At 40.8% G+C, this 26,101-nt stretch overlaps 1 protein-coding gene across 6 annotated transcripts in view; it reads left to right on the top strand.

Moving 5' to 3' along the window:
• ELL2 (elongation factor for RNA polymerase II 2) overlaps positions 1 to 19,331 on the top strand; it is a 43,743-nt gene extending 24,412 nt beyond the window's left edge. The window contains exons 4-12 of one of the 6 annotated variants that reach the window (XM_075726030.1): positions 507 to 670; positions 3,305 to 3,564; positions 6,306 to 6,430; positions 6,572 to 6,659; positions 8,403 to 8,967; positions 11,328 to 11,397; positions 14,422 to 14,593; positions 15,791 to 15,835; positions 15,969 to 19,331. In XM_075726030.1, coding sequence (XP_075582145.1) covers positions 507 to 670; positions 3,305 to 3,564; positions 6,306 to 6,430; positions 6,572 to 6,659; positions 8,403 to 8,967; positions 11,328 to 11,397; positions 14,422 to 14,593; positions 15,791 to 15,835; positions 15,969 to 16,085 — 1,606 coding nt within the window. In that variant the 3' untranslated portion in view covers positions 16,086 to 19,331. Of the gene's footprint in view, positions 1 to 506; positions 671 to 3,304; positions 3,565 to 6,305; positions 6,431 to 6,571; positions 6,660 to 8,402; positions 8,974 to 11,327; positions 11,398 to 14,421; positions 14,594 to 15,790 lie in introns of all 6 variants that reach the window. The other 5 variants (XM_075726032.1, XM_075726029.1, XM_075726033.1 and 2 more) reach the window with 5 other exon arrangements.
• Positions 19,332 to 26,101: the final 6,770 nt, after the last annotated feature.

Below are 26,101 nucleotides of genomic sequence, written 5' to 3'. Positions count from 1 at the left end.
AGGTGACGAGGAGGGCAGACATCTCTGAAATCAAGATGAAAAGCCTCGAGGGGAGGCTGCTTTGCCCTCCCAGGGCCTCGCAGGGCCCATGGCCACCACGGGCTGCTCCAGGCAGAGGAGAGGAGATGAGACGTGTGCTGAGCTGAGAGCTGGGCAGCCGGTGGAAAGCCTCCAGGGCGGGAGCTACCCACCATTAGGTTGCCAGTGTAACTGTCCGAGTTGTCCCTGTAACTGTCGTTGCAGCACTTAGCAGTACAGCCACCGACACTACCCTGAGTCTGCCTCGCAAATACAGTTGTATGAGGAAATGTAATTACACCAACAGGTAAAACTGGTAGAATTTGGATGTGTAGAGACAATTTGAGACATATTTACACCCTAGCGAGCTGTCAGAACTGGGAAACGTTTTTTTTCACCTGTTACAACAGGTTTTAAAGTTCCTGATACAACCATACTTCTAAACCTGAACTAGTGCTTGGGCTCAACCTTTTTCAATGTTTTTATAGTTCTGGAACCTTGCAACTCAGTTGCCTGGGACTTATACAGAATAAAATTACAGTATGTGCAACAAGTGATTCCTATCTGACGACCAGAGAGCGCATGACCCAGGCAGAAGAGGAGTCGCGCAATCGAAGTGCAAAGGTTATTAAACCTGGTGGACCATTTTTAGGTATGGTTGTATTTCATTTTCTACTAGATATCTGTAAGTTTTCAAACTCAGCAATTCATCTTTTCAACGTATTCTTGGGAAAGGTGGTGTGTTCAGAGGTCTCAGGTATAGGTAGCTTGCCCTCATGTCACAGATTTGCAGTCTCCTGTTGCTGCATTCAGACATTAGCCTTTTTTAGCCCCAGAAAGCCAGACAGTTCTTCCTTGTTCCCATATTGCTTGACTGGTTGAAATTTTGACCATTGAGGTGAGGGTTTTTATGGCCCCATGCGCTTAAATTCTCTGATTTAGTAGTTAATGTCTTGTTTTTGTAACAGTGCTTTTGAGTACATAAATACTGTGATAAACAATTAACCTTAATTTGTAATCTAGAAAAATTAACATTGAGGAAGTCTCATACAAATTCATGAGCTTAATATGAAAAACTTTGCTTTTCACACTTGCTAATGCTGATTAAATTTTATGTCATTTATGGTCATTAATAAGCAACTGTTACCATAAGACCATGTTGGGGGGTTTTTTGGGAAAAAAAAAAAGTTAAAGTAAGGTAATGTTGGCATCTTCCCATGGATTTTGTTGTTTTCCACGAAATAAAAAGCGTTTAGGTGGTATCATTCATTATTAAACTGTTCTGAGTACCGTTTCCTCGAGGAGCCTGGAGCCGGCTGCACATAGACGCAAGGTGAGCATCCGCCTCATAGGCACTCAGTGGTACAGGCAGTGACGGTCCTGCCCGCAGCAGCGAGCTTGAACCAGGTACATCAACCTTCATAAAGTCAAACAGGCTCTCACTTGGCTTTGGCTGCATTCCTCCGCCAGCATGGACATCCCCGACAGTGATGGTGCAACGCTTGCTCTGCAACTTACTGCAGAGCGTTTTCAGCCAGCATGGCCATGGCTTTTGGGTGATACAAAACTACGTGTGTGTGGCCTTGACACTAAGGGAGCTGGGCGCACGGGTTAGTACCAGGACATGGAGTTGGGACTGCTTCCCCCATATTGTCTAAACTGTTCTTTAATGGCAACATGAGAGGAGCCGCCTTCATCTATTTCTAAACTTCCCATTGGGGAAGTTCTGTTTTACATGTGAATGATCTGTGTGATTCTTGTTAGTTGTTTAAACAGAACTTAAGTGAATATTTAACATTAAATAAATGGGGTCTGAAGACAGGCAGTAGGACAATTACAGTATTTGGGGATACTTCTGTTTCAGACTGGCATTGATGAAGCTCAGGTAGGACAGGTCTAGTTGCTGATAGGGCACAGGGGTGACTTGGCAACATGCTTCATGCAGTATAAATTAGGAACTGGGATGGTTAATCATGTTAATGCTTGGTTGTGTTTTCAGTTAATTTTTTTTTAAATGAATCCAGAGACATGACTTCAGGAGGTGCTTTGGTTGAATACTGTTTACGCTATCTGCTGTGTGGTGGGGTGTGTGTATCTACATTGAGTTTAACTTGTTAAAACATTTGTAATGCGTTCAATAAAGAACTGGCAAGTTCATACTGTTCTAAAAATGTAACCATGTCTGTTTGTGTGATTGGGTTTGTTCTTGAAAATCAAAAGGGCAAAGTCCATGGAGCATGCAGGGTGGAAAGGTTATAAAGGTTTGGTCTCCACTGCAAAATGGAAATGAATTTTTTGCTGTCCCTGAGGACAAGCAGTGCATAAGCACAGCTCAGTCTCTGTGTGTCTGATAGAAGAGAGCAAGCTCCAGACTTTCTCACCAATACTCATTAAGTCTTCCTCATGTACCAAACATGAATTGATGGTTTCGGAAAAATGCCTAGTTTGTGTCACATGCTCTGCTGGATTGCAAACAATGTTTACTACAATGATTTTTTTGTAATAGTCTGGTAAATCTTTTTTTTTCTGTCCAATAGCAAATGATATTTAAAAACACAGAGTTGAGAAATTTGGTTCTTTTTCTGGAAAATGGGATTCAGGTTGGGTGGTGTTATTTTAAATTCTGAATGCATTGCTTGCAAACGCTTACATTGTTCTTCCAGTTGAGAAGCATGTGAGTTTGATCCAAAAAGCTGTGCAGGCCATGTTTTAAAACTTCTCTGGCCTTCAACTGTTAAATTTTTTGTGTATTGTTTCTGACAAACCTGGGCTTATTTAATAACAACAGAACATTTCAGCTTAAAATGTGGTGTAACTTGTGGTAACTCAAGTGATTAACACCAAGGGTTGGTAGTTTCTTTAAGCAGTGATGCAATTAATTCTGTAGATATGGTCTCCCTAAGCATTCATGGAGAATCTTAATTATATGGGAGACCTTTGTATCACACTTTAGAGTACTATTCTAAAAAAAAAAAACCTGATTTTGGGTATTCAGTGCTTGAGCTTATAAAGTGGAAAAATAATAAGCACCATCTGTATAAATAATCAGTTAAAGTCTTCCTACCGGTGCAACTCATTTAACAGCTTTTTTTTATATTGTATATTTCTTTGTTAATGCCTGGCTTGATGCATCTTTACTACCTGTATTTTCTTATAGGTCTTGAAATGCTAAGTAAGTACAGTTTTTAGAGTTTATCCAGCTTAGTAAATTCTTTTAAATCAACTTTCTTGTCTTCTCCCAACCTCCCATGTCACTCTTTTTTTCTTTTTGTTACCCTTACTTTAGGAAAGAGAGTACAGGTCAGAAGAGCACCACAAAGCGTTCCAGATGCTGCACCTGAGAGGAAGAGGTCGACACCCATGAACCCTGCAAATACAATACGGAGAACTCACACACAGAATGCTGTTTCTCAGCGACCATACAAGGACAGAGTGATTCACTTACTGGCCCTGAAGAGTTACAAGAAACCAGAGTTACTTGCTCGCTTGCAGAGGGATGGTGTCAACCAAAAGGACAAGAATTCCCTTGGAGCTGTCCTTCAGCAGGTGAGATCATGGGGTTTGTGCCAGCATTTTTTTCTCTCCTGCTATTCTTTTAATCATAATTTTGAGGTGTGTCACTCCTGTATTTAAATTAGAAAATAATAAACAACTTACCTGATGCTCCTTGTTTAAGCTTTTCAATCAACTTTACAGAGATGCCCTAAACTGCAAGTCAACATGAGGAAAGGAAAGAAGTAATAAAAATTTTGAGGGATTGTTTTTGTTTTGTTAGAATGGCAGGCGACAATTAACTATTTCTAGCTTTGTTGCTCCTAATGTCTTATTTTTTCCTCTCCCTTTTACTTGGACTGCTTAACTGCTTAAGTGAGAGAAACTGACCATACGTTCTCTCGTTTGTGTGAAATAGTTTGTCATAGTACTTAATATTTCTTGTGATGAGTTTATGAGGAGAGAAGTTTGGTAACTGCATAGGTTGGTATTTCATTTGAGCATAATTGGTGGGCTGTAAATGGTACTTGGCTTCTCTTGGGATCTGTCAGAACTGCAATCCAGGGAAGGGTGTTCCAGCCAAATAGTAAATGAAAAAGGTAGTGGTCCAGTTTTGAGCATAGTGTTTCTTTGCTATCATGTAGATTTATCTTACTTGAAACCTTTTTTTATTCAGTAGCTTTTCCAGTCCTCCTTTGAGTTAAGTTCCACTTGTATTTCTTTATCATATCCATCAAAATAATTGGTAAGCCTATGTTGTAGGTGAAACATTTAAGCTGTATGGTCAAGAGTGTCACATTAATTCTCTACTAAAATAGTTCAGAAAAGGCTTCTTAAAGTATCGTAAGATGCAGTGGCTCCTCCCTTACTTTTTAAATACTCCCTGTGCTCATAGACTGTGGCTGAATGATGCATGTATTAATACATAGAGTAGGAATATTTCCCATTTATCTAGGAAAAAAGTGTTTTGGAACCTATTAAAGTGAGTAAAATGCAACATTTATACAGCTTTGGTTGATCCTACACTGAATTTTAAGAACTCATTCCTTGAACATGTTAAGTGTTGTTGCTTTGTTTGCCCAGTGCAATGGTAGGGTTTTTTTTCACCCTGAAGACACACACGATTTAATGAGAGCCATGTTCTTACATACAAATTAAAGTTGTCGATTTATACTTTGATTATAAAATTCTGAAAGCTCAGCTCCCTAAAGGATAAAAGGTGCAAAAATTTTCTCCTGTCCCATTATGCTTGAGAGTTGTTAAGGAGACTTTCTTGGAGTCTGTTTCCTGTATGTGGTATGAACTACCTGAGGGTACTGGTTTGCAGTCAGAAATGGCCACATTAGCAGCACTACACCTTGAAAAGCCTTCCTCACGTTTTTCTTAGCTTCATAATGAGCTTCTTCTGTACAAATCTAAAATCAGTAGCCTGAACTTGCTAAGATCTATTATGCATAGATTTGCTTCTCTTGGAATGCAGCTTGCTTTAATTCTGTTTTTAGCAAGTGAATTACTGTTTCTGGGTGTCTTTGTTACTTTTAATTTTTTTTAAGCTGGGGACAGACAGACATGCACACACACGTGAATTAGTGGTATTTATTTATCATGTTTTGGAGGAAAAATAGGCAAAGCTGCAATAAGTGGTGGTGATGCGGTGATGAGTTGTTCAGCATTTTATATCAGGCAAAGTGACAGTGTTTTTCTTTGAGGTTTTCTCTGAAACTCTGAACTGATGTCAGATGATGAAGTCTAAAACAGCACTTTATGTTTCAATGGTCTCAGGGTTGTACAAGCTCATTTTAACTTTTTGAGTATACTTTGTATTTCTCTTAAGGAAGATATAAACCCATTTTATTTTCGAAAGTATACAGCAAGACATGCACACGACTTCTTATGACAGTGGTTTGCTGTAATGAACCCTGTGTCTGCAAAATGAAGAGTGCATCTGGCCAGGCCTTTGCATCTCTCCATAACTGTTTTAGCACTAAATCTTGTTTTCAAAATATAACTTGTTAGATATGAGTACAGTTACTTTTTTTCCCAGTTGGTAAAACCTTGATACAGCTTAAAACTAATGGGATAGATGAATAATTCATCTTTGTACTAAAAGAAGTTCAGTGCCAGTTAGGTTATTGCATACTATTGTTCACTAGAAAGCTTTGGTTTCTTGTGGCTCAGGCGCTTGAGAAAAGAGAAGCAATTCTGTTTATCAAGAAAAATGGCGACATACCGCAGTCATTAATGTGATGATGGAAAACATGCATCATTCCCAGCACAGTCTGTGCTTTGATATTGCAGTATAGCTGTGTAAAACAAAACAGCAGCAGGTGTCCTCCTGAACAACTCTGAATTTTTATATGGAGATGGTGTTCTTCACTTCTTAAAAAAGAAAAATAAATAAAAATAAATAGAAATAAAATCTAGGCCTCTCAATGTATTTCATGCAGTGAAGATTTAAAGTTTTGGCATAGCTTGCCTTGATTCTCAGTGCTGTATCAACGACAAAAAAAACAGATACATGGTGCAGAGAGAGGTTTTCATATAGTACGTTTCACACATGCTTGCAGCAGTCTGGGATTTTCTTGCATCCAACTTTCTACATCCCAAATTGACCACATTTTTTAAAATTGGTGCTCATTACATAGAGCTACTTCAATCCTGACATCTAAAAAAACCTGGAAAACTAATGTGTGATTTCATTTTCAACTTTGATTTAGCTTTGCAGTACCAATCTTATTTCTGTAGTTTGCATTTAGGTATAATGAACATTCATTTTCTTAAATGTCTGCCTGTAGGTAGCCAACCTGAATCCAAAGGATAATTCTTACACTCTGAAGGATTATATATTTAAAGAAATTCAGAAAGATTGGCCTGGATACAATGAAATAGATAAACAGTCATTGGAGTTAATACTTTCTAGGTAAGTTCAGTCTCTAGGGGAAGGAAAATAGCCATTTAAAAAACGTTTTCTGGGAAATGAATGTCTGTCTTCCCTATAATGAAAGAACTATGACATAGACATTTTTGCCTTGTAACCTGAAATGTTGGGTCATCCTTACAGAAAATTAAATTCATCTCAGACTGCCACCAGCACCAGCCACTTGGAATCTCCTGTAACTTCTAATAAAGATGCTCCATCAACTCCTCAGGTATTTTGCATTTTTTTTTTTTTACATTGTTTACAGTGTATTAGGATTTATCACACTCTTATGTTGGTGTAAAAGCTGTGATGTGAAGCACTAATATTGTCTTTAACACATGAAAAACTGAAGCATTTCTAATTGGGTTATTATATTTTTTTAAAGACAGCTGCACTGTCAAAGCCTGCAAAAAACTTATGGTCACATAGCTTAAGGGCTTCTATATTTAGTGTTCTGTATTTCAGAATGTTTATTAAAATATTCAGAAAAATAAACAATTTCTGTCCATACAGTATTTTGTAAATACACTTGGATCTCTTCAACAGCCAACACATTGGCTTAAATCGTAACTCTCCATCCATAGCACACTGACCTTGCAGAAGCCCAGACTCACCCGTAGAGTTTAAACTTGCCTGCTGAACTTCTTGGTTACCCATTATTGTTACACAAACCTGTACTTTCTGGTTAAATACTTAAAACTGGTTTGTATTGCCACATAACTTGTTTATCTTGGTGCCTAGGAAGGTCTTCTAAAGACAAGATATGTATATATTTTTGTTACCTGGTTGCATGCGTTCAAGGTTCTTTGTGTTACGGTAGTTATAATATATAAAATATGTACAAACATCTTTGTGCTACTGTTCAAATATAAAACTTCGGAAAGTCTAGAATAAAGACAAATTACAGCAGTGATCCACTTGGAGGAATATTCCACACCCCCCCTTGGCGCCATTTTGATTCAGGGTAGCCCAGGTGCAATAAGGCAGACCAAAATCAGCAGGTAGTACATCTGCCTTCCCCCAGCCTTTTCAGACTTAAAATGCTTATGTCCTGTCTTCTTATCAATACAAGAGGACAATGCAAACCCTTTCAGAAGAAGCTTGGAAAACTCTGCATGAAAGGCATTACTTTAAGGAAAAGTTTGGTACTTTCTGTGACTAGAACTGCACTTCAGTAAATGCAGATCTCAAGAACATGAGCGCTTGTGTGTGTACAGCGATAAGCTAGGAAGTTCGTAAAGTCTTTCACCACTGAGATATTTACATTTAAATAGAGGAGGGTGAGCACACCTCTGTTTTTCCCTAACTTTCTTCCAGTCAGAGGGTGAAATGGTGCAGGTCCCAGAAACCTGCCTCTCTACACAGAGAATCTGGATTTATTTCAACAAGGGTGGCACAGAGCCATGCCTGGCACTCCTGGTCCAAGCTGCCGCTTGTACATCAACAGGAGCAGTGTATGCTTGCTAGAGAAGAGGATGTGAACCAGCATTTCAGCTGGAGAACAGCTGGAACAACTGTAACAAAACTGGGGGCTTTACCTATTCTTATCAGCTTTGCTCTTCTCACACTCTGATAAGCACACCACTGCATGCTTCTTGGGGCTGCTTCAGTAAATTGCATGGCTGTGTGATAGCAAAAGCTGACTCTTAACCCGGTATGTCTGAACTGAAATCAGTATGTAAACAATACCGACCTGACCTCCTTTGGTGAAACCTTTGATAGAACTGCTGAAGAGAGCATCTTTCTCTCAAAGCCTTTTAGCTGTACATTTGAAGAGCAACTTGCTAAATCATAAGATTCAAATCTAAGAATTAAATAAACCATGTATTTAGCTGCAGTAGTTCCTTGTTTGACAGCTGTTTTCAGGTAAGAAAGATGTGTTTTCAACAATTGCCTGTTCAGAAATGGTGCTTTTTCAGAATGGGAGCAAAGCTTAATTCTGCTGAGGTTTTTTAAAATTCTCTTATTACAGAAACGGCTTTTGAATTCTGATTTTATCGATCCTCTGATGAACAAAAAGCAGAGGATATCTCACCTGACCAGTCGAGTCCAGCCATCACTCAGTGGCCACTTGCCTGCTTCCAGTGAGAAAGCCTCTACTGCCCCTCCGCCGCCTCCCCCCGCTGCAGCCGCCACTACTCCAGCTCCTCTGCCGCTGCCTCCCGCACTGGTTCCCACTTCCAACCTTCCTCAAACTGTCAGCTCCAGCTCCCCCAGCACCCCTGAGGGGAGGGGGACACAAGACCTGCCAGTGGACAGCTTCAGTCAAAATAGCAGTAGCATCTGTGAGGACCAGCAACAAAAAGATACCTCTCAGACTCCTTTGGGAATCCCAGCGCCTGCCGCGGTGCAGGCGGAGCCTCCCAAGCCCACAGGCGAGAAACATGTGGTGTTGCACCAAAAGCTCAAGAAGGTGAAAGAGGATGAGGAGAAGGATGAAAGCAAAATGCAGGACACTACAAATGGAAGCGAGGAGGAGAAAGACCTTAGAAAAGAAGAAACTGCCAAACTGAAAAAATCCTCCCATTCAGATTCAGGTGAAGGTATTAATATGCTGCTTTTCCTAACTGTTACATGGGTAACCCTGGTGAAAAGGGACCAGTAAAACCAGGGACTGGAAACGCAAATGGTCTGTTTTTTCACTTGCTATATGTTAAGTGCCTTGCCATTATCCCTTCTGTTATGTTTGTGAAGAATCAATATTTTTTTTTCTGCCCTTGCATTACATTGTAACTGTTAGTTTAAAAGGAAAAAAAAACCCACCACACAACAAAACCCAGAATCTGGATTTGTTCTGCTGGAACCTTAGCTAAAATAAGGTTCATTTTTTAAGAATTCTCACTGCAGAGCACAAAAATCATTAGAACAAAGAAATCTTAAATGGATTGGTGTTGGGCAGAAACTGGTTATGAGGAAGAGCTAGGTACTAGAAAAACACAAAGAGTGTTGGTTTTTTTTTTTTTACTTGATTTCCAGTAAACTGACAGTTTGCTGAAACTTACTCCATCTTTTCCATCAGCAAATTTTAAAGCCTGCATGCTGAAAATAAAAACCTGTCACACATACTTGCTGCGTACTAGTTTACTGAAACACATAGATCAGACATAAATGTATTTCGTTGTGTGTCACAACGCAAGGTTCATTGAACTCTGCCGTTTCACAGGAAGTCTAAAATCTACATAAACCAATAAACCTGCGTGTGGTTTACTAGAATTTTGAACTGTGCTGTAAGCTCCTCTCCATTGTAGCTGTAGGTAGACCTTATGACTTCAAAAGATGTAGAAATGGTACACACTTAACATGGCATAGAATAGTGAAACAGAAAGGCACAAGAATATTTGATTTCTTAACACACGCACACAAAATAGGGCAGGGTTCAGTTCCTTTGTTAAATCTGTGTATTGTCTAATTTCAGAGGTTTGACGTGCAAATTAGAAGTCAAGTTTAGCCCTTTCCTATCGCCTGGAGGTGGAGGCATGTTTAGAGTATTCAGGGAGCCTCTTTGAAGTGGTGGGTGCTTGTAGATGAGGGTGCTTTGAGATGGTCTTTTAAAATTTACCCTGGACATACTACACAGTGCTCACATGGCTTGTGATTGCTTTGAACATATTCATGCTTGAATTTATAAATATGTGAGCATCTTTCTCTAGAAGCCAGTAACAAAATTCTGAACAGCTAGGGAAGATAAAAATCTCTACTGTGTTTCAAGTTGGTGCTTACGTTGAAGCTATCGAACAGACTGAGCCATGCCAACAAATGCACTTGAATTTTTGGAAATTAAATGCTTGCAGCAAAACCATTCACATAAGTTGTGTTGTACATACTGTGACTATGAATAGTACAGTTTGCATTTCTCTCAAATTTTGTTCCCACTTTTACACTTCTTTCTATACTCCTGCTATACCATGTAATAATTTTAATATTAAAAGCAAAAGAATCGTGTAAAATATTGCATAATAGGTCTTTTCTCTCCCCATGACTTACAGCTCAGATAGCTTAGAGATTGGCAAGAATGGCTGTACTTTAGCAGAAATACTGTGTTTAAACAGTGGCAGTGTAAAATAATACTGAATATAAAGGATTGCGTGTTTTTTTAAGCTTGCCACAAAACCCCAAATGAAAAGCAGAGAGAGATTACCAGGATACTGAGTGTTCCTTCTTGTTCCAGCTAACTTTTCTTTACCGTGGCTATTTTTCTTATTTATCAAAGAGATAAGGGGCTTGTGAAATATTCCTTTAAAAGGAGGGATTAGAGATTAAGTGTACTGTGCTTTCATAATGTCATTTAAAAGAGCAAAAGAACAATTTACAAGTGCAAATAACTTTCAAACCCAGTATTGCCATGTTAATGAGGAGCAAGCCTTTGTTGCAGGTTATTGAAGCCTGAATGCTAGTAACCCATATACAATGCTATTGAGTTTCCTCCTTAGACGAGTGCTGAAATTAAATCTAACTTTGGATATCCGTAATTGGCAGGGAAGGAGGGGTAAAAACATGGCATGAAAAGAACTTCAGTGTTCTACTCTATTTCTTGCTGGAACCTGAATGTTGAGATATATATGTCAGTCTGTCTTTTGTGGAGCTACATCTGTTGCTGCATAACTTGAATTGCTATGCAGATGCCACGTCATGTCTTCAAATAAGAAAAGCTGACCTTGGATTAATACTGCGGTAGCACAGAACCTGTAGGATAAAGTAGCCGTGCCCTGTTTCTAAACCCTGCTACTGCCTACTGTGGAGGTCATGTGAGCCCTATTATTAACTTAGAATAAGCTCAGTAAGTAATTTATTGTGAGAATAAAACTCTAAAGGATTTTTTCAAGCCCATCAGGTTGGTATTGTTTGGCTATATTAAAAATCTGTTTATCACAAGTGTCAAAATTCTGCTTTTCTGTAGGAGTTAAAGAAACTTGCACTGCCTCCACAGATTCTTCTTCATCAGCAAGTGAACAACCAGACTACTTCATGTGAGTAAAAGAACAATTAAGTGTCTCTGGCCACTTATTGAAGCAGTTGAAAAATCACCTATAAAAACTCTCATTTAGCTACAAAATTGAAAATTTACAAAAATGTAATTTTAGAATAATGACAAGTTCCTTTAAGTCACCCAGCTGCCTTATTTGAGTACTTGCAAGTTTTAACCTCTGAGGTTGTCCCTTAATTATTGTGGGGGAAAAGAAGTCTTAAAAAGAATTTTTAATATATCCAGTTTTACTGTAGAATTGCAGACCAAAGACCTGGAGAAAATAGAAAAACCTCAGTTCAAATCTTAAATTTTAGCTACTTAATTTTGACTACAAAGCAAAATAAAAATGCATTAAACCTGCATGTGTAATGTTACATATCTACAATGACTGCCATATTGCAGTCTACAAAATTACAGTTCAATTTTATAATTTAGTTAAAATTAAACTCTTTAAGAAGTTATTACATGTCAGATTAACACACCCGAAAGTTAAAATTTATGTGGCCTATAAAGTTTTGCATCCCTGACAAGTATTAAAGAACTTGCTTTAAAATGAAATAGCTCTAACAGACTCCTTTGGTTGCGTAAATACTTTTTTAGAGTATTAAAACTTTTCTATCAGGGGGATTGTTGTAAAACAGAGAAATAGCTTCTGCAAATGCCTAGTGTTGGGGCTTTTTCCCCACTGTGTTATTGGTGGCCTTTTTTAAAAATTGTGAAAGTTGAAGGAGGCTGCAGTGGAATAACTGGCATAACTTGGTCAGTGCAACCTGAATTTCCAATAAAATGTGCTTTTTCTGGGGAGGATGGGCACAGTGGGGAGCAATCTAAAGCTCTTTCCTTGGTTGGAAGGATGGGTTTGAAAAGGTTTTGATGGCCCTTCAATGCTTAGAGCTGAAATGAGCACCACGATAGGTAAAGCCAGGATGAGCCTGACACCTCCTAGCAGTGCGATTGTGCAGCATCGGCTGCAGCAGTGGTGCTGAGCCCCTTGTCGCATTTGCAGTGCAAGAGAGGAGGGAGAAGTTTGCTAAAAGACGGCAAATTGCCAGGTTCACCAACTTCGGTCAGAGGAGTAATGTCAGAAATGGAGGTCAGGCCTCCCCGTAGCACTTCAACTTTGGTGCATCTTCCATCTGCGTTGAAGCAGATGGCGTGGTAGCGCCCTGCATCATATTTAATGCAGTAAGTGATACTCCATGGGAAGACTGAAAGTAAGTCTGGCCCTGCAGGGAAGCAGTTTAGTGCTTCACGTGTTAGGCTGAGAACTCAAACCCACACTGAATTCCCAACCTCTGCTGGGTGAAAATGGGCAGATTCAGCTCTTTGCTGTCTGCTTCCCACCAAGCTGAGAGCAGTGATACTAAGAAGTAAAGTATATGGTTATTTGATGTAATCTAATATTAAAGTTGGATGCCAACTAAAGGAAAAAGAAACAAAAAAACAAAACAAAAGCCTTCATGCAGGATTTCATAAAGTTGGTTTAGTTCTGACTGGGAGTAAAAACTTGAATGAAGAATTCTCTGTGAAAGAAACAACCTCTGGAACAATCTCACAGTTAATCTACTGGCCACGGTGTCCTGGGAAAAAAATCAGATTGTGCTGTTTCAGACATCTGCCTGATCATTACAGAAAGATTGAAACCTGAGAGTACCTGCAATTTGGTGCAGTTTAAAGGACTTTGATAGTTTATTCCAGCTTCTCTTCCTGTCTCTAAGTGCTACCTAATTAATGAGTATAATCATAGGTTTAGCATAAAGATGCTTTCCATCTTAATTATAAAGATTATGAGAGTAAAGGAACTCAAGCTTTTTAAGCAAAGTTTAAGCAAAAGCTAGAAAAACAAAACAGATTCACGCTTCTCCCCACTTCTGCTCTCATTTCTTCCTTCTCCACGCACCTTGCGAGTGCTTTTCTGGGCTCTTGTCCTGTGCCAGGACTCTTGCTGTGGGATGTAACTGCATAAGCCAGTACTCCACACTGTTGCTTCACAGGTACCTCCCAAAATGTTGAAAGGCATCTTTAGTTTTCTTTTGAAAACTGTCTAGTGCTCTAATCAGGTGCATCAGGCCTGGGATACATCACCAACAAAAGTTGTTGTCTGTGTTGATACAGACTTTCAACTTGTTATATTTTTACTGCTCGTTAAAATTAATTTAAGCGTGGCTTGAAGGATTCATCCCCATGTGGAGGTGCCTGTGTCATCCAAGGAGAATCAGGTCTTTAGGCTAGGAGGACCAGAACTATTGGTGTGCCAGTGGTGGGAAATGGTATCTACTACTCGCATTGCCACTTCATCTTGGATTTGTACGAGCTTGTTAAATCCTCTCATGTTGATCTGAGGGAGAGGGGAGTGAAGAAAGTTTCAATTGTGTCAGTGGCTTTAAGCATTTATGGGTTTTGCCCTCCTTAGGAGGTGATGTGATGGGCTGGTTTGAGTTTCAGACTATTTTGCAGTTTGTTTTTCTTGCTGTACTGCAACTGCCTTAGTTGAATGGACAACAATGGAACTAGCGTTCACTAAAATAATAAAATTTTATCATTAACTATGCTTTGCTGTGAGATAGGCATAAATGTGGCCAAAACACTAAACTGCTTCCAACTCCATAAATGCAGTCCCTTCCGAAACTGTAATGAAGATTAATTTTCAAAAGTAAATGTAACTTAGTTAACCTGTCCCTTCATAAAGAGAGGTTATAATCTAGCAGTTTCTAGTCTCTCACTGATGCTGATGCATTTATTGGTTCTTCTATATTTGAATGATTGCTAATGTTTTCTAAGTATGCTACACTTTTTTTTTGCCCAGCTTCTGAATAAAAACTCTAAAATATTAGCAAATAATGGTCACAAAAATACAGTAGATTTCTGTAATTACCTAAATGCATTCTCTTGGAGCACATGTGCTTATGTGTAGAAGCAAGGTCAGTCACATAGTTAACTGACTTAAAGCTTGGGTGCCTACGCTTGGTATTGACTATGAAATGTCCTTGGTGTAAAATTGCATGTGTTCTTATTTTTCCATTAGGAAATACATAGCTATAGCCTCATACGAGCAACGCCAGAGTTACAAGGATGACTTCAATGCAGAGTATGATGAATACAGGAACTTGCATGCTCGGATAGAGAGTGTCACCAGGAGATTCATGAAGCTTGATGCACAACGGAAGCTTCTTTCTCCAGGGTCCAAAGAATATCAGGTAAAGGAGGATAAAACTGTGAAGATTGTGTTTCATCTCCCTTTTATCACTGCCAAAAATCACATTTTCAGCACAGGCAGACTCTTAGAATCATAGAAGCATAGAATCGTTTAGGTTGGAAAAGACCTTTAAGATCATCCAGTCCAACCATTAACCTACACTACCAAGCCCACACTAAACCAATTAAGGGCAGACTAGACTAAATCGTGTCCCAGAGTGCCACATCTACCCGTTTTTTGAGCACTTCTGGGATGGTAACTCCACCACCTCTCTTCAGTATGCTTATCCATTAAATTGTATTGAGGTGGTTTTTAAAAGACTTGCCAGGTTCAATGTCTGAGACTGAGTAACTGGTTGCATAGCTGGAGGTGCCAGACTGGCTCAGGCTTTGCTGACTGCCTCAGTGTCCTGGCAAGGTGAGGGGGTGCTCTTAGACAGATGGAGGAGAAGATAGGAAGTGCGTGGAAACCAGTGGCTGTAATCTGAAGGCTTTCCTGACCCTCTGTTTCCTGTGATTTTATTCTCTTAACTAAACCTACAGCCACAATTTACTCATCTTCCAGGTGGCTGATCCTAGCTATGATTTTAGCAGAGAAGGGTATTAAAAACCTGATATTCTGGCTTTCCAGCCTGGACTTCTCTGGTTCAGACATATGAATTCCACATGTTCAGTATCAGAATTCTTTAATTCTGTGTGCACGCTGAGGATTTCCAGTTGCTTTTATTTGGTTTTGGGCCAGATTGCAAATGTATTTGTGAGCAGAAGGAGTATTTTAAAACCCCTGTTACTGCTCAGTCAGACAAAGGGAAACCGTGCAGAATTTGCATACATGCTTAGACACTGCATGGGCTAGCTCTGATTTTTGTAGCTTGACAAAACCCTGCAAAAAGCTGACAGTCCTCAAACTCCACCTGTTTGAGCTGACTGAACACACAGCAGCATGAGCAACTTCTCAAAGGGGATCTTCAAACACATGCTCCTTTTGTTGCCTATCTGCAGGTTTAATTGCAGATCTTGGGTGATATTGGGGTTGGGTTTTTTTTTTTTTTTTTTTTTGTAATACAGGAGAGTGGTGTGGCTCATGGATAAGAAAGTACCTTGAGTAAAACTGAATGTATTTTTAGTATTTTACATAAACTGCATTTTCTGGTAGCAAAAATTTCTTCATATTGTCTTCATGTTTGTTTTTCTTGAAGATCCTTCATGAGGAGGTCTTAGAAGAGTATCGAAAGGTAAAACAGGTATGTGTAACACCAGACTTGTGGGAGGTAGTAATCACTGAGGCTGGCTCGAGGCTATTTTTAAGCAAAGGACATGAAAGATTAGACTTTGCAGAAATGTTTTCATGCTGTAATGTTCTTTTTATCTTTACAGTCTAGCCCCAACTACTATGAAGAGAAGTATAGATGCGAGTATCTCCACAACAAGCTGTCTCATATTAAGAGACTAATAGGGGAATTTGACCAACGGCAAGCAGAGTCATGGCACTAGTCTTCTGCTTTGACCAGGACATGTGAATGAACTGAAGTTTATTTATTTAAAACTTAAGATTAGTTGCTCTAAGATTCTAAAAATTAGTTTCAGACTTTTGCATTACAGAAGTTTCAGTATTAGCAGACTTAAGTTAACTACTTTCGTTGTTGTTGATGTTGCGTATATGCATATTTGAAGCTGCTTTTTCTGGTCCCTTCTTTTCTTCAAGACTTATGTTTATCCATTGAAATAATTTTATCAGTAGATGCTGGGGACCCAGTACCTGTACTATGAAGTTGTGCACATTTTAAGAAAATATTGTAGCAAACTGAAATGCTTTTGGATAAATATAAGGCTGTTTTCTGACCTTTCTTGTTAATGCAAACTCTTTGCCTTAAATGGTAGAAGGTTTAGAAATTTGCACAAAATTAAAAAAAAAAAAATCACTTTGTTTTGGAGGGTTAAAGAGGCATGTATATGTGCTGTATACAGCCCATTTTGTTACAACAGAAACTCACCCCTGCAACTTAAACCCCCCATTGCAGTGGTTGCCTTAAGGTGTTTGCTTGTGTATATTTAGTGTAGTTAAATTATTAGCTACACTGCTTCCCACTTTGCTGAAGCACCTGGGAAGCACTACGTGGCCTACCAGTGTCTGGAAGTGTGTGCTTGTACTGTGTGTGTGCGAGAATGTGTGGGTGTGAGCATGTGTGGTGGGGAAAAAAAAAAAAGCTGCTACTCTAAGTAGGCCAAACGCTCAGGTTAAAACAACTGATGAGTGTTGCTGTACGTTTTTGCGATAAAATTGCTACTTCTATTGTGGAAGATGAGAGCATTTCCATTTCAATAGTTTGTCAGCTTTAATAATATTGGGGAAATTGATACTTTACAAAAATGAAACAGATATATAGTTTTTGGGCAAGATTATAAAAGTAAACATGTAGGTTGCCTATTTATATACTACTATAAAGTATTTTTTGAAGAGAGATATGCAAAGAAACTATTGCCTACATGAAATATATATTTAAAGATTTTTGTCCTGGGTGCCAGGAATATAACAAAGAACAGATGTATTTAACTATAAAATACTGTGATCACCAAACAGCACAAACTTTCATTTCATGCAGTTTTTTGGTTTATTTTGATGTAAACCAGTGCTTACTTTATCATGTGAAAACACAGGTTTTTTGATCAAAATTGAGCAAAATCTTTGTGTGTCTTACTGTGTTTGTCTTTTCAAAATGCTGCAAAAGGGAAGCATTATGTTTACAAATCTGATTTTAGAATTATTGCCAAAATTTTGGGTGTATTGCTAATAGACTTCATCTCCAGTGTCAAAAAAACCCCCAAACTGTTGTGTATCACTGTAAACCAGAAGATGTTTGATTGCCAGAAAAAATACATTCAGGTGAATGGGAGCAATTAAATTTTTGCCTTAAATTTGTGGGTGCAAAACCTTCCATTCATGAAGATGGAATAGCAAGCAAGGTGCATCCCTTTCTGTTGTGTGACAGTGGTATTTGTGTTACCTGCTTGAGACCAGGTGGACTTTGGGTCCCTTGGATTAGTACAGTTGCTTTCAACTCCATATTTCAAACAGCAAGATGAAGAGAAGGCTCCTTGCTTCCCAGTAAGAGCTGCCTTCATCTGGGTTTAACAGCTGAATTCGGTCCTGAGCAAACCAATGCAGTCATGCCCAGGTATAAATGCAGGGGCTGTTAAATTCACTGCAGTTCTGCTGTAGCTGCACTGGGTGATTAGCTTTCAACCTAGAAACAAAGTGGCTGTTCAGATTAAAATAGTGTGAAGTGCCTGATACTGGAACCCATTTTGGCAGTTCTGTGCTCTTTATCTAAACTGTGTGCCTGGATCTGACGTTAACTGCCATTACGCGATACACAATGCTGCTACAACTGTCTCGATGTATTGCAGTAATTCGTAGTGCTACCACTGTATAACTGAGGCCCAGTGCAATTAACTGCAGCTGATTTTTTTTTTTTTTTTTCTCCTGCTTCCCACCACCTTTTACCATTGACCTGTATTTGCATGCATCTTCTGGTTTACAGGCTTCATATGTGTTGCAGCTGGAGGTTAGTGCTGCTCCGGAGGTCCAGCACTGCATATCGTCATCAGACCTGACAAGCTACTGTAAAGGCCTTAATTGAAGGTTTTGCCCATTTGCATTGAGCATTTCTGAAGCCTTGCAAATATACCCGACAGCCTATGTATTGCAAAATAGTGCTGTAAATCTACATATCTCTTGTTTCCCTGGAGCTGACGTTCCTGTTCAGCAAACGTTGAGAGCCCGCTGCAGTGGGGCCTCTGACTATTATTGCCTTTCCTGTAAAACTGGCCTGCTCACTCAGAGAAACAAATATTGCCTATGGTGGCATCTTGGCTGGGGTTACACTACTACAAATCTGAAGCAAATTATTGATGCAGAGAGGGGGCACCTGTGCACATCTCCTTTGTGGAAACTGTGAATCTCACTACAGTTTATAAAAAATACATGGTTGAAAGGGCAGCAATAGCCCTTTCCAGTTGGCTGAAAAACACCATAGGTTAAGGAGTATTGGTTTCCAGTCTTGCTGGGATTTGAGGGAGGAAAACTGTGCCCAAAGTGTTTGGTTTGGTTTGGGTTGGTTTTTTTTTTTTAAATTGTAGATATGCTCTAAACTGTCACTTGAAGCAGATCACTTGACTGCTTTTAAATCTTCAGTTCACCTTGTCAGTTATCAAAAAAAAAAAAATTAAATCTTTTGGGAGTGTACAACGTAGACAACTGTTGGAGGCAAGTTACTTCAACAGGTTTTAAACAGAAATTGGGTTAAAGTATTGATATTGTAACTTTGCTCATTTATTAGCTTTTTTAAAATAGTTATGTTAAAACCAGTCTTTCTAGATATGTAAATGTTGATTCATGCAAAGACCTATGGCTCTTTTTAAGTATAGTTCTTTTCATAAGTTTACTATCATTTGTTTCTGTACCTGATGCGGGGAGGGATGTGGCCAGCAATTCTGTAACCTTTTGGGGAAAGATATGAACTTGATCAAGGGAAGACAATATTTGGGAACATGAAGGCTTACAACAGGGCTGTGAAATCCCCCTTTCTGACTTTGAGAGTATTTTACAACTTTTCTGATTGTTTCCATGCAAACTGTGTTAAGACTCTACGTGAAACATCCTGGGGTGTTTTGTTAATGAACACTTGAGCCATTGTTGCCCCTCTGTTCTACATCAATTTAAGTTCAATAAAACGTTAACTTTGCAATCCTGAGACTTTGGTCTTTCCTTGTCTGGGGGCAAGGGGTTCCTCCTACATCTCTGCAATGATGCAGTGCAGCGAATGCTGCCGTGGGGACTGCTGCTTTACCGTGGGAGCGTGGGGTGAATTTCTGCTGATATGCAAGGGGCTCATCGGTGGTACACCACCTCACCCTAACATCATGCTGCTAATTTGCAAAGCATGCGAGAGTGCTGCTGTCAAGTGTAGATGGAGAAATGAGAAAGATGTGTGGTAAACAATTGCCAGTGAATGGGAGGTGATTCGTTCCGGCCTGTTTGAGCAAGCACGCTGCTTCAGTTAAAGCTGAAAGCAAAGATATGTAGGTATTTTCTGTGCAGGTTGTCCTTTTGTTTCTGACTACTCTCCCTCTTTTTACCTCAAGTTCAATGTCCTACCTCTTTCACTTCCCTTTCCTATGCTGGCAGATGACCAAGGTTCCTTGTCTTCCGGTGCTGGCGCCAATTTCTAACCTAAAAGAGTAAAATGTTCACATGCTAAATTGCATGTCTTGTTTTTCTCGCTCCTCCAGGTTTTGGACTCCCATCTGTCCTCCTTTATTACAAAGCACAGGTCATAGTCCTGCAAAACACTTTGATGTCGAGCAAATTTAAGCATCTGGGAAACTGTCACAGGCCACAGGGTTTTTCCCTGCCAATACGTGCCCCACCACCACAGAGGGAAGGAGGCAGCAGCACTGTCTCAGGTCTGGCTGCTGGCTGAATTGCCAGGGCTTTCTCTTCAACAGAAATTGCTTATCTGTTGCTTGCTTAACTGTTGGTACAAGATGGTTGCATCACTCTCAGCAGTTAATTGCTGGTTATAAATATGAAACTGATGGATGGATAAAGGTTTTACAAGCAGATACCCTTATTCTGGTTCATATTTCACTGTGCCTGTAAACTGTTTTAGGATGAATGGGCCCATGCATTTCTGGCTGTCATTTCGATCTAGATCCCCAAAAACCAAGCCAAAACCAAAACACCTCCCCAAACAGGAAAAAAAAAACAAAACCCACCACTCTTTTTAAAACCCGAGAAAATTACCAATCCAGTAAGTTACGGTTGCCTGAAAGGTGGAAAGCTGCTGTACATCTCTGTTAAAAATCATTTTTAACATACTAAGCTATTGGCTTCCATTAGAAAATACATTCCACATCTGAGGGTTAGCCTGCATTGCACAACAGGTCAGTGCTATGAGAGCTGTAGCCACGAGTAGGCTCTGCACAGCTTGGATCTAACTCTTCCTGCTCCTGAACTCCAAGCACTCCTCTAGCATGTTTATTTCTATACAGTTTTCTATTTCAGCCCTAGTCCTGAAGTGAGTTTACATTTTCCTGAAAGCTATATGTAAAAGCTTAAAGCTTGATGTCGAACAGATACAGAAATAGTCGTGTTTTTCATTTAGACAAAGCCTTATGCAGAAGGATTAGTGGCGCAGCCAAAAGCAGAGGGCAGGGAGCAGTATGAGGGTCCTAACTCGGCCGTGCTGGGCTGCCCAGCTCAGTGCTGGTCGTGCATCCCAGAGCTGAGGTCCCTGCTCCTGGATCTTCACTGACTTGATGGCCAACTGGATGTTTCCACTGGGATGGGCTTTTATCGTCTCCTAAGGTGCCAAAGGCATCTCCATAAGAACTTCCTCTAAAGCCTGGTTGAAAATGCAATGTTAAGAAAACGTGAAATTATTCTCTGAGGATCACACTGCAAGATACAACTGTGATCAAGAGCATATGTTTCTTTTAATGATTAAACTTTTCAAACTTTCAAACTGTGCTGATGCATGGTAGTAGCTGGGGAACAAAGCAGGAACATCCCTGAAGGCCAGAAGGCTGCTAGGGACCCTTGGGACCAGGGCAGAGTGCAGTGTCCCTGGGAGAAGGAGGCAATGGGGGTTGGCAGCCTGACTGTCCTGCTGGCTCTGCCAGGAGGCTGTCACCACTTCTCTGTCCCCCACTAGCCCACAGCTGGGGTCACCTGCAGTGCAAAACAGAATTGAGCATCGCAGCTTGCGGCGCTGGTGGTAACGCTGCTCCTGTGAACGGGTAGGTCCCTACCTGCTGCTGCGGGCGACCAGCGGCCTCGCAGCTGACCACTGCTTCAATAACTCTGTTCCCCCTGCCAGCGAGGTGGGACTGATTATGGTTGTTGCAAAAGGCCGGCAAGGAGAAGCACTCTGCAGTTCCTCAAATAACACACTGGTGTGTTATTTGTCCCAGGCTGCTTTTGGAGCCACAGGCAGGTTGCAAGACCCTCCTTGGCTTTGCCCTGGGAGACCTGTCAGGCTGTGTGTGTTGCACACAGCACTGGCAGTAAACCAGTGGATTTTCTGGCAGGTTGATAAACGCAGCCTCTGCCAGCTCTCATTCTGCCCCAACTGCCTCAGCCCACTGCTCGAAAAATAATTACCACGTCACAGAACAGCTAGATGGTAAGACACTGATAAGATTTTCAGTATAGGAAAAAGCAGATAGCAGCATGTGCATAAAGATACCATGGTCTTTAGAAACTCTCATGCATGAACTTGAGCTTCTCTGCCTTTCATGGAGAGTGGGGCTGTCCTGGTCCAGACTCATCCAGCTATTTTTTCATGTTAAGAGAGCATGGCTGGGTGTTTAAAAGAACTGATGGGGTTGTTGATCATGCATTTACTGCCCATAGCCAACCCCCAAGTCTTCATCCTGAGCAAAGAATAGTGAGAACTTCATGTGTTCATCTTCACCTTGAAGCTCCCAGGTACATTTCCAGATCACACTGGGAAATCTTTCAGGTTAAGAAACACCCAGCCTTCTCCCCACCAGCCACAAAGTCAAAGTCAGGGCTGGCTTTCCTCCAGCAGGGTCTACCTCCCTGGCCCACAAAAGACTTGGCCAGCGGCCAGCTGAAGATGAAGATGATTGCAGCGATGTCCCTGTTAGGCTCAGCTGTCAGTTTTAGCTCCACCAGCCGGTGTCCTGCAAGCCACAGCTCCACTGTTCCCCCTCCCTGTTGAAGGCTCTGTCCCTCTCAAAGCATGGTCTTGAGTGCACAGCTGGAACTTTCTGTAAAGAAGAAAAGCATCAAAGCTCACTTATATGTTACACATTTCCTCAGCCTGTGCAGAGACGGAGATGTGCAATCCTGCAAGCTGTCTGCCATGCTGCTCGTATGAGGGGGACCCACCTCAGATAAGTACTTCCCCTCCGTAGAAAGCTGCACGCCGCGATCGCTCCAAGCCCTTGCTGATGCCCTGGATGCCCCCAGCTCAGCAACCTCCCAGGTACTCAGCAGGGATGGGGTGAGATAAACTGACCCTCCCCGCTCTCCTTGGGCAGCTGTGCTTCAATGAGCAGCCGGCAGCAGAGCAGAAGTGGGAAAAGGAAAGGGCCTCAGTACTGGAGGATTTTTTTTTTTTGCTCCATCACTAAGGCTGAACTTCCTCCTTCTTTCTGAATGACAGCCACGTGCACAGGATAAGAATGGCTTCAAGACTAAATGAAATACATGCTTTTAAAACAGCCATTTTACTAGTAATAACATTGAATACTAAACCCACATGGTAAAAAACTCTACGAGGACATCTCTTCTCTGGAAAGCCAAAAATACTAACCTGGAGAGGAAGAATAACTGCAAACCTTTTAAAAATAAAGCTTTGACCAGAACTCAATCTTCCACCCCAAACAACCCGCTACACTTTGGTGAAGTGTCACTGCCTTAGGGGTTTATCTTCTGTGTCTTGCAATCTCAGGTTTCTGGGGCAGACTGGGACTGGCTGATACATCTGCCTTCATGCTGACACCACTTTCTGCAGCATATTCTAACAGACTGTGGTCTTCTCCTGTATGAGATTACTAAGGACAGCAACTACTGTGTTACTTGCTCTCCACTAGCAGAGCTTCTTCTGCTACCTACCACTGCTGTGAGGTGGGCACAAACCATCCCCAGATAACCCTTGATGGCTGAATACCATGTCACAACCCCAGAAACAAGATGCCAGCTGTTATCACTGTGATCTGCAGCAAACTTAATGTCATTCCACCGCATGACTCCTAACCATCCACCCAGCCCTTCCCATAGTAAATCGCTTGCAGTTGCACATTTTTGTCACAACATGGTCAAAATTTCACCATACAAGGCAGGTTCTTACAGATTTACAGTAGTGGCAGCAAAGAAAAGATAAAATAGTCTTAACAGTATCATTGGCTGAAATGCCTCTTGCTTCCAAAACTGCTGAAAAAGGCCAACAGATGATGAAAAATGCAGAGAAGCTGATGTTCGTAGAGCTCCTCCACCCCCAGGAAAGTGCTAGGAGAACCAGCACAGGGAACTGGGAACTAGTGATGATTTTGCAGATCAGGAGAGAAAGGACAAAGCAAGTCCTTTTGCTTTCAAGAGAAGCAAAAGGAAGGTGGCCCTTAGGATGTCTTGCAGTGCTGTAAGTAGCAAATGCACATAATGCAGACAATTGTGGAGCAATACACACAAAGTTGTCCTTTCTAGTGCCTTTCAGGGCCCATTGACAACCAAAACAATAGTGTGATGTGTGGGAACAATGGTTGTATTTCAGAGCAGGCTTGCTGTGTGCTTTCCCAGTGAAAGCATCTTCCCAGCTATCTGGCAGAAAGGGACCGCAAGTGCATCTGGAAGTGTTTCCTGGCTCAGAAGTTTTGCAGGCATCCCAGATCATCACAGTATGGCCGAAGTGGCCTGTTGCTCTTGTCTCACAAATGCCATGCCACGGCATCCAGCTAAGGAACAGGTTATTGCAGGCACACACTCTCATTATACATGACCTGTTCATTTGCTTGTACTGGTAACTTGGCTCTGAGTATAACCACACTCCTGTTGGAGTTATGAAATTCTTCAAAATTTGCAAAACCAGAAGCATGAGACCAAGTCTCACGCAGTCACAGGTCACCCAACAGGACATTCAGCATCCATGCCAGAGACCAGAGCTGAACGGCGATGGGAATCTTAATGGTATAAAAATAAGGGAAACGTATCAGCTACTGATAATGAGCAAATTGTAGAAGTTGACCTCCAAAGCACTGAGATCCTTGGTTAAGGCAACACTCCACAAAGCATTTCAGAAGTATCCCTAACTCATTGCACCAGGAAGTCATGCACAGGACAGGCCATGGGGTGGCTCCAGCCAAAATCTTCATGAGTAGAAGAGAGCATAAACAAGAGATGATCAGGCTTGGACGTCTGAGAGGGTGGCTACAGGATGCCACTGACCACAGTCTGTTGGGCACTGACTGTCTTCTCTTCCCCTTAAAAACCTGCCCTAGAGCAGAAGAAGGATGAGACCATCTCATCCTCCCTTTCTTGTAAATTGTACACAGGGCATCCAAAGCACTGACAATGATGGGGCACAAGGGTGAAAAATGCTCAGGTAAAAAGCAAAGTTACCTACATGTTAGGCAGCTGGGATAGCAGCAGGGAAGGAAATGGCTCAGAGGGACCCAGCGCTTCCTCAGCCAAGCTTTTAATGCAGCTAATCTCAGTGATGGGGCCAGAGACCAAACAGACTTGGAGAACAGATATCTTTTCATCTTTCATCCTTCTAAAATAGTAGGAGTTGTATTGGTAAGCACTGTGAGGAAGCAGACTGATTACTAAATAGGAGATTTCTGTCTTCAAAGACTATCAGTCAGCATCTTGCATAAATAGGTGCTTCAGACTGATTATCCAAAAAGACGTATAATCCTTTCATGCACTACAGTTACCTATGAGTAGGATTTCAGAAGTGCCTTCCAGAAATACGGCATTTTATCTCCAGTGTCTGCCTATTACTGTTCATAAAAAGGAGTTTTCACTCACTGCTCACTGTATCAGTTCACATTTTAAATAACCAGCTTTTCCTATGAATAACAGAATCTGCACTGCACCTCTGTTCTCTGCTCAACCACCTCTTATATCAGTGACCTGTTACTCAAAGCACATTTAAAGTAGGTATTTTTGTTTTGAGGTTTTCTGCTGGTTAGAGTTGTTTCCCCCTCTTTTTCCTTCCATCCTAGCCACACTGCAAATCCACAAATTATGCTAGCAACATTAAAAAAAAAAAAAAAAAAAAAAAAAAAAAGGAAATATCATGTCCTTGCCTTTTGCTAGTGTTTTATTCCAGGGGCTACTGAGAGAAATGTTATAATAGGAGGACAGAGATTCCCACAACCAATACTGAAGTTTTATATGATTCAAAGATGTCTTATGTTGATTGTACTTTACTGCTGCCAGCTAGAATTGTGTCTGCTTGTTGATCTCTTTGTGACCACACTAATTAAGAGAATTAGCTGGGGGCTTGAGTTAAAAGCTATGGTTACGATGAAGAACACAAGCCATGTTCTTACCCGCTGTGTTTCCTTTGACTGACAAGACAGCATAACTCAGTTCCTGAGTGTTTCTGCTATTATGGTATTTTGAGATAAAGCACTTGGGAAAGAAAAGCAGACTGAAACCACCAACCCTTTTTGATCAGAGCTCTGAAACTCCTCAAGGCTGTTTGCCCTGTGGAAATGCGTACAGTTAGAATTAAGGCATAGCTGGAACCATGATGTCTCAACATAAAAATGTAATTTTAGCCATACAAAATGGCTAAATTAGCCAATAGAAGTTAAAAGCCTACCATCACACAGGGCCTGTTATAGAGGATGCTGAGAGCTGACCCCACTTGGGTCTGCTGCCAATAACCAGCTAGAAGTTGTGATTTTGCACTGTGGTGGTCCCCTTCTCCAGACATTGATCTTCGTGCTTTTAGGCTGAAGAGGCCTTCTTT

Source organism: Pelecanus crispus, chromosome Z, assembly GCF_030463565.1.
Source record: "Pelecanus crispus isolate bPelCri1 chromosome Z, bPelCri1.pri, whole genome shotgun sequence".
NCBI classification, from domain to species: domain Eukaryota; kingdom Metazoa; phylum Chordata; class Aves; order Pelecaniformes; family Pelecanidae; genus Pelecanus; species Pelecanus crispus.
The sequence above is the reverse complement of the archived record's forward strand: the minus strand, read 5'-3'. Positions and strand labels throughout refer to the sequence as shown.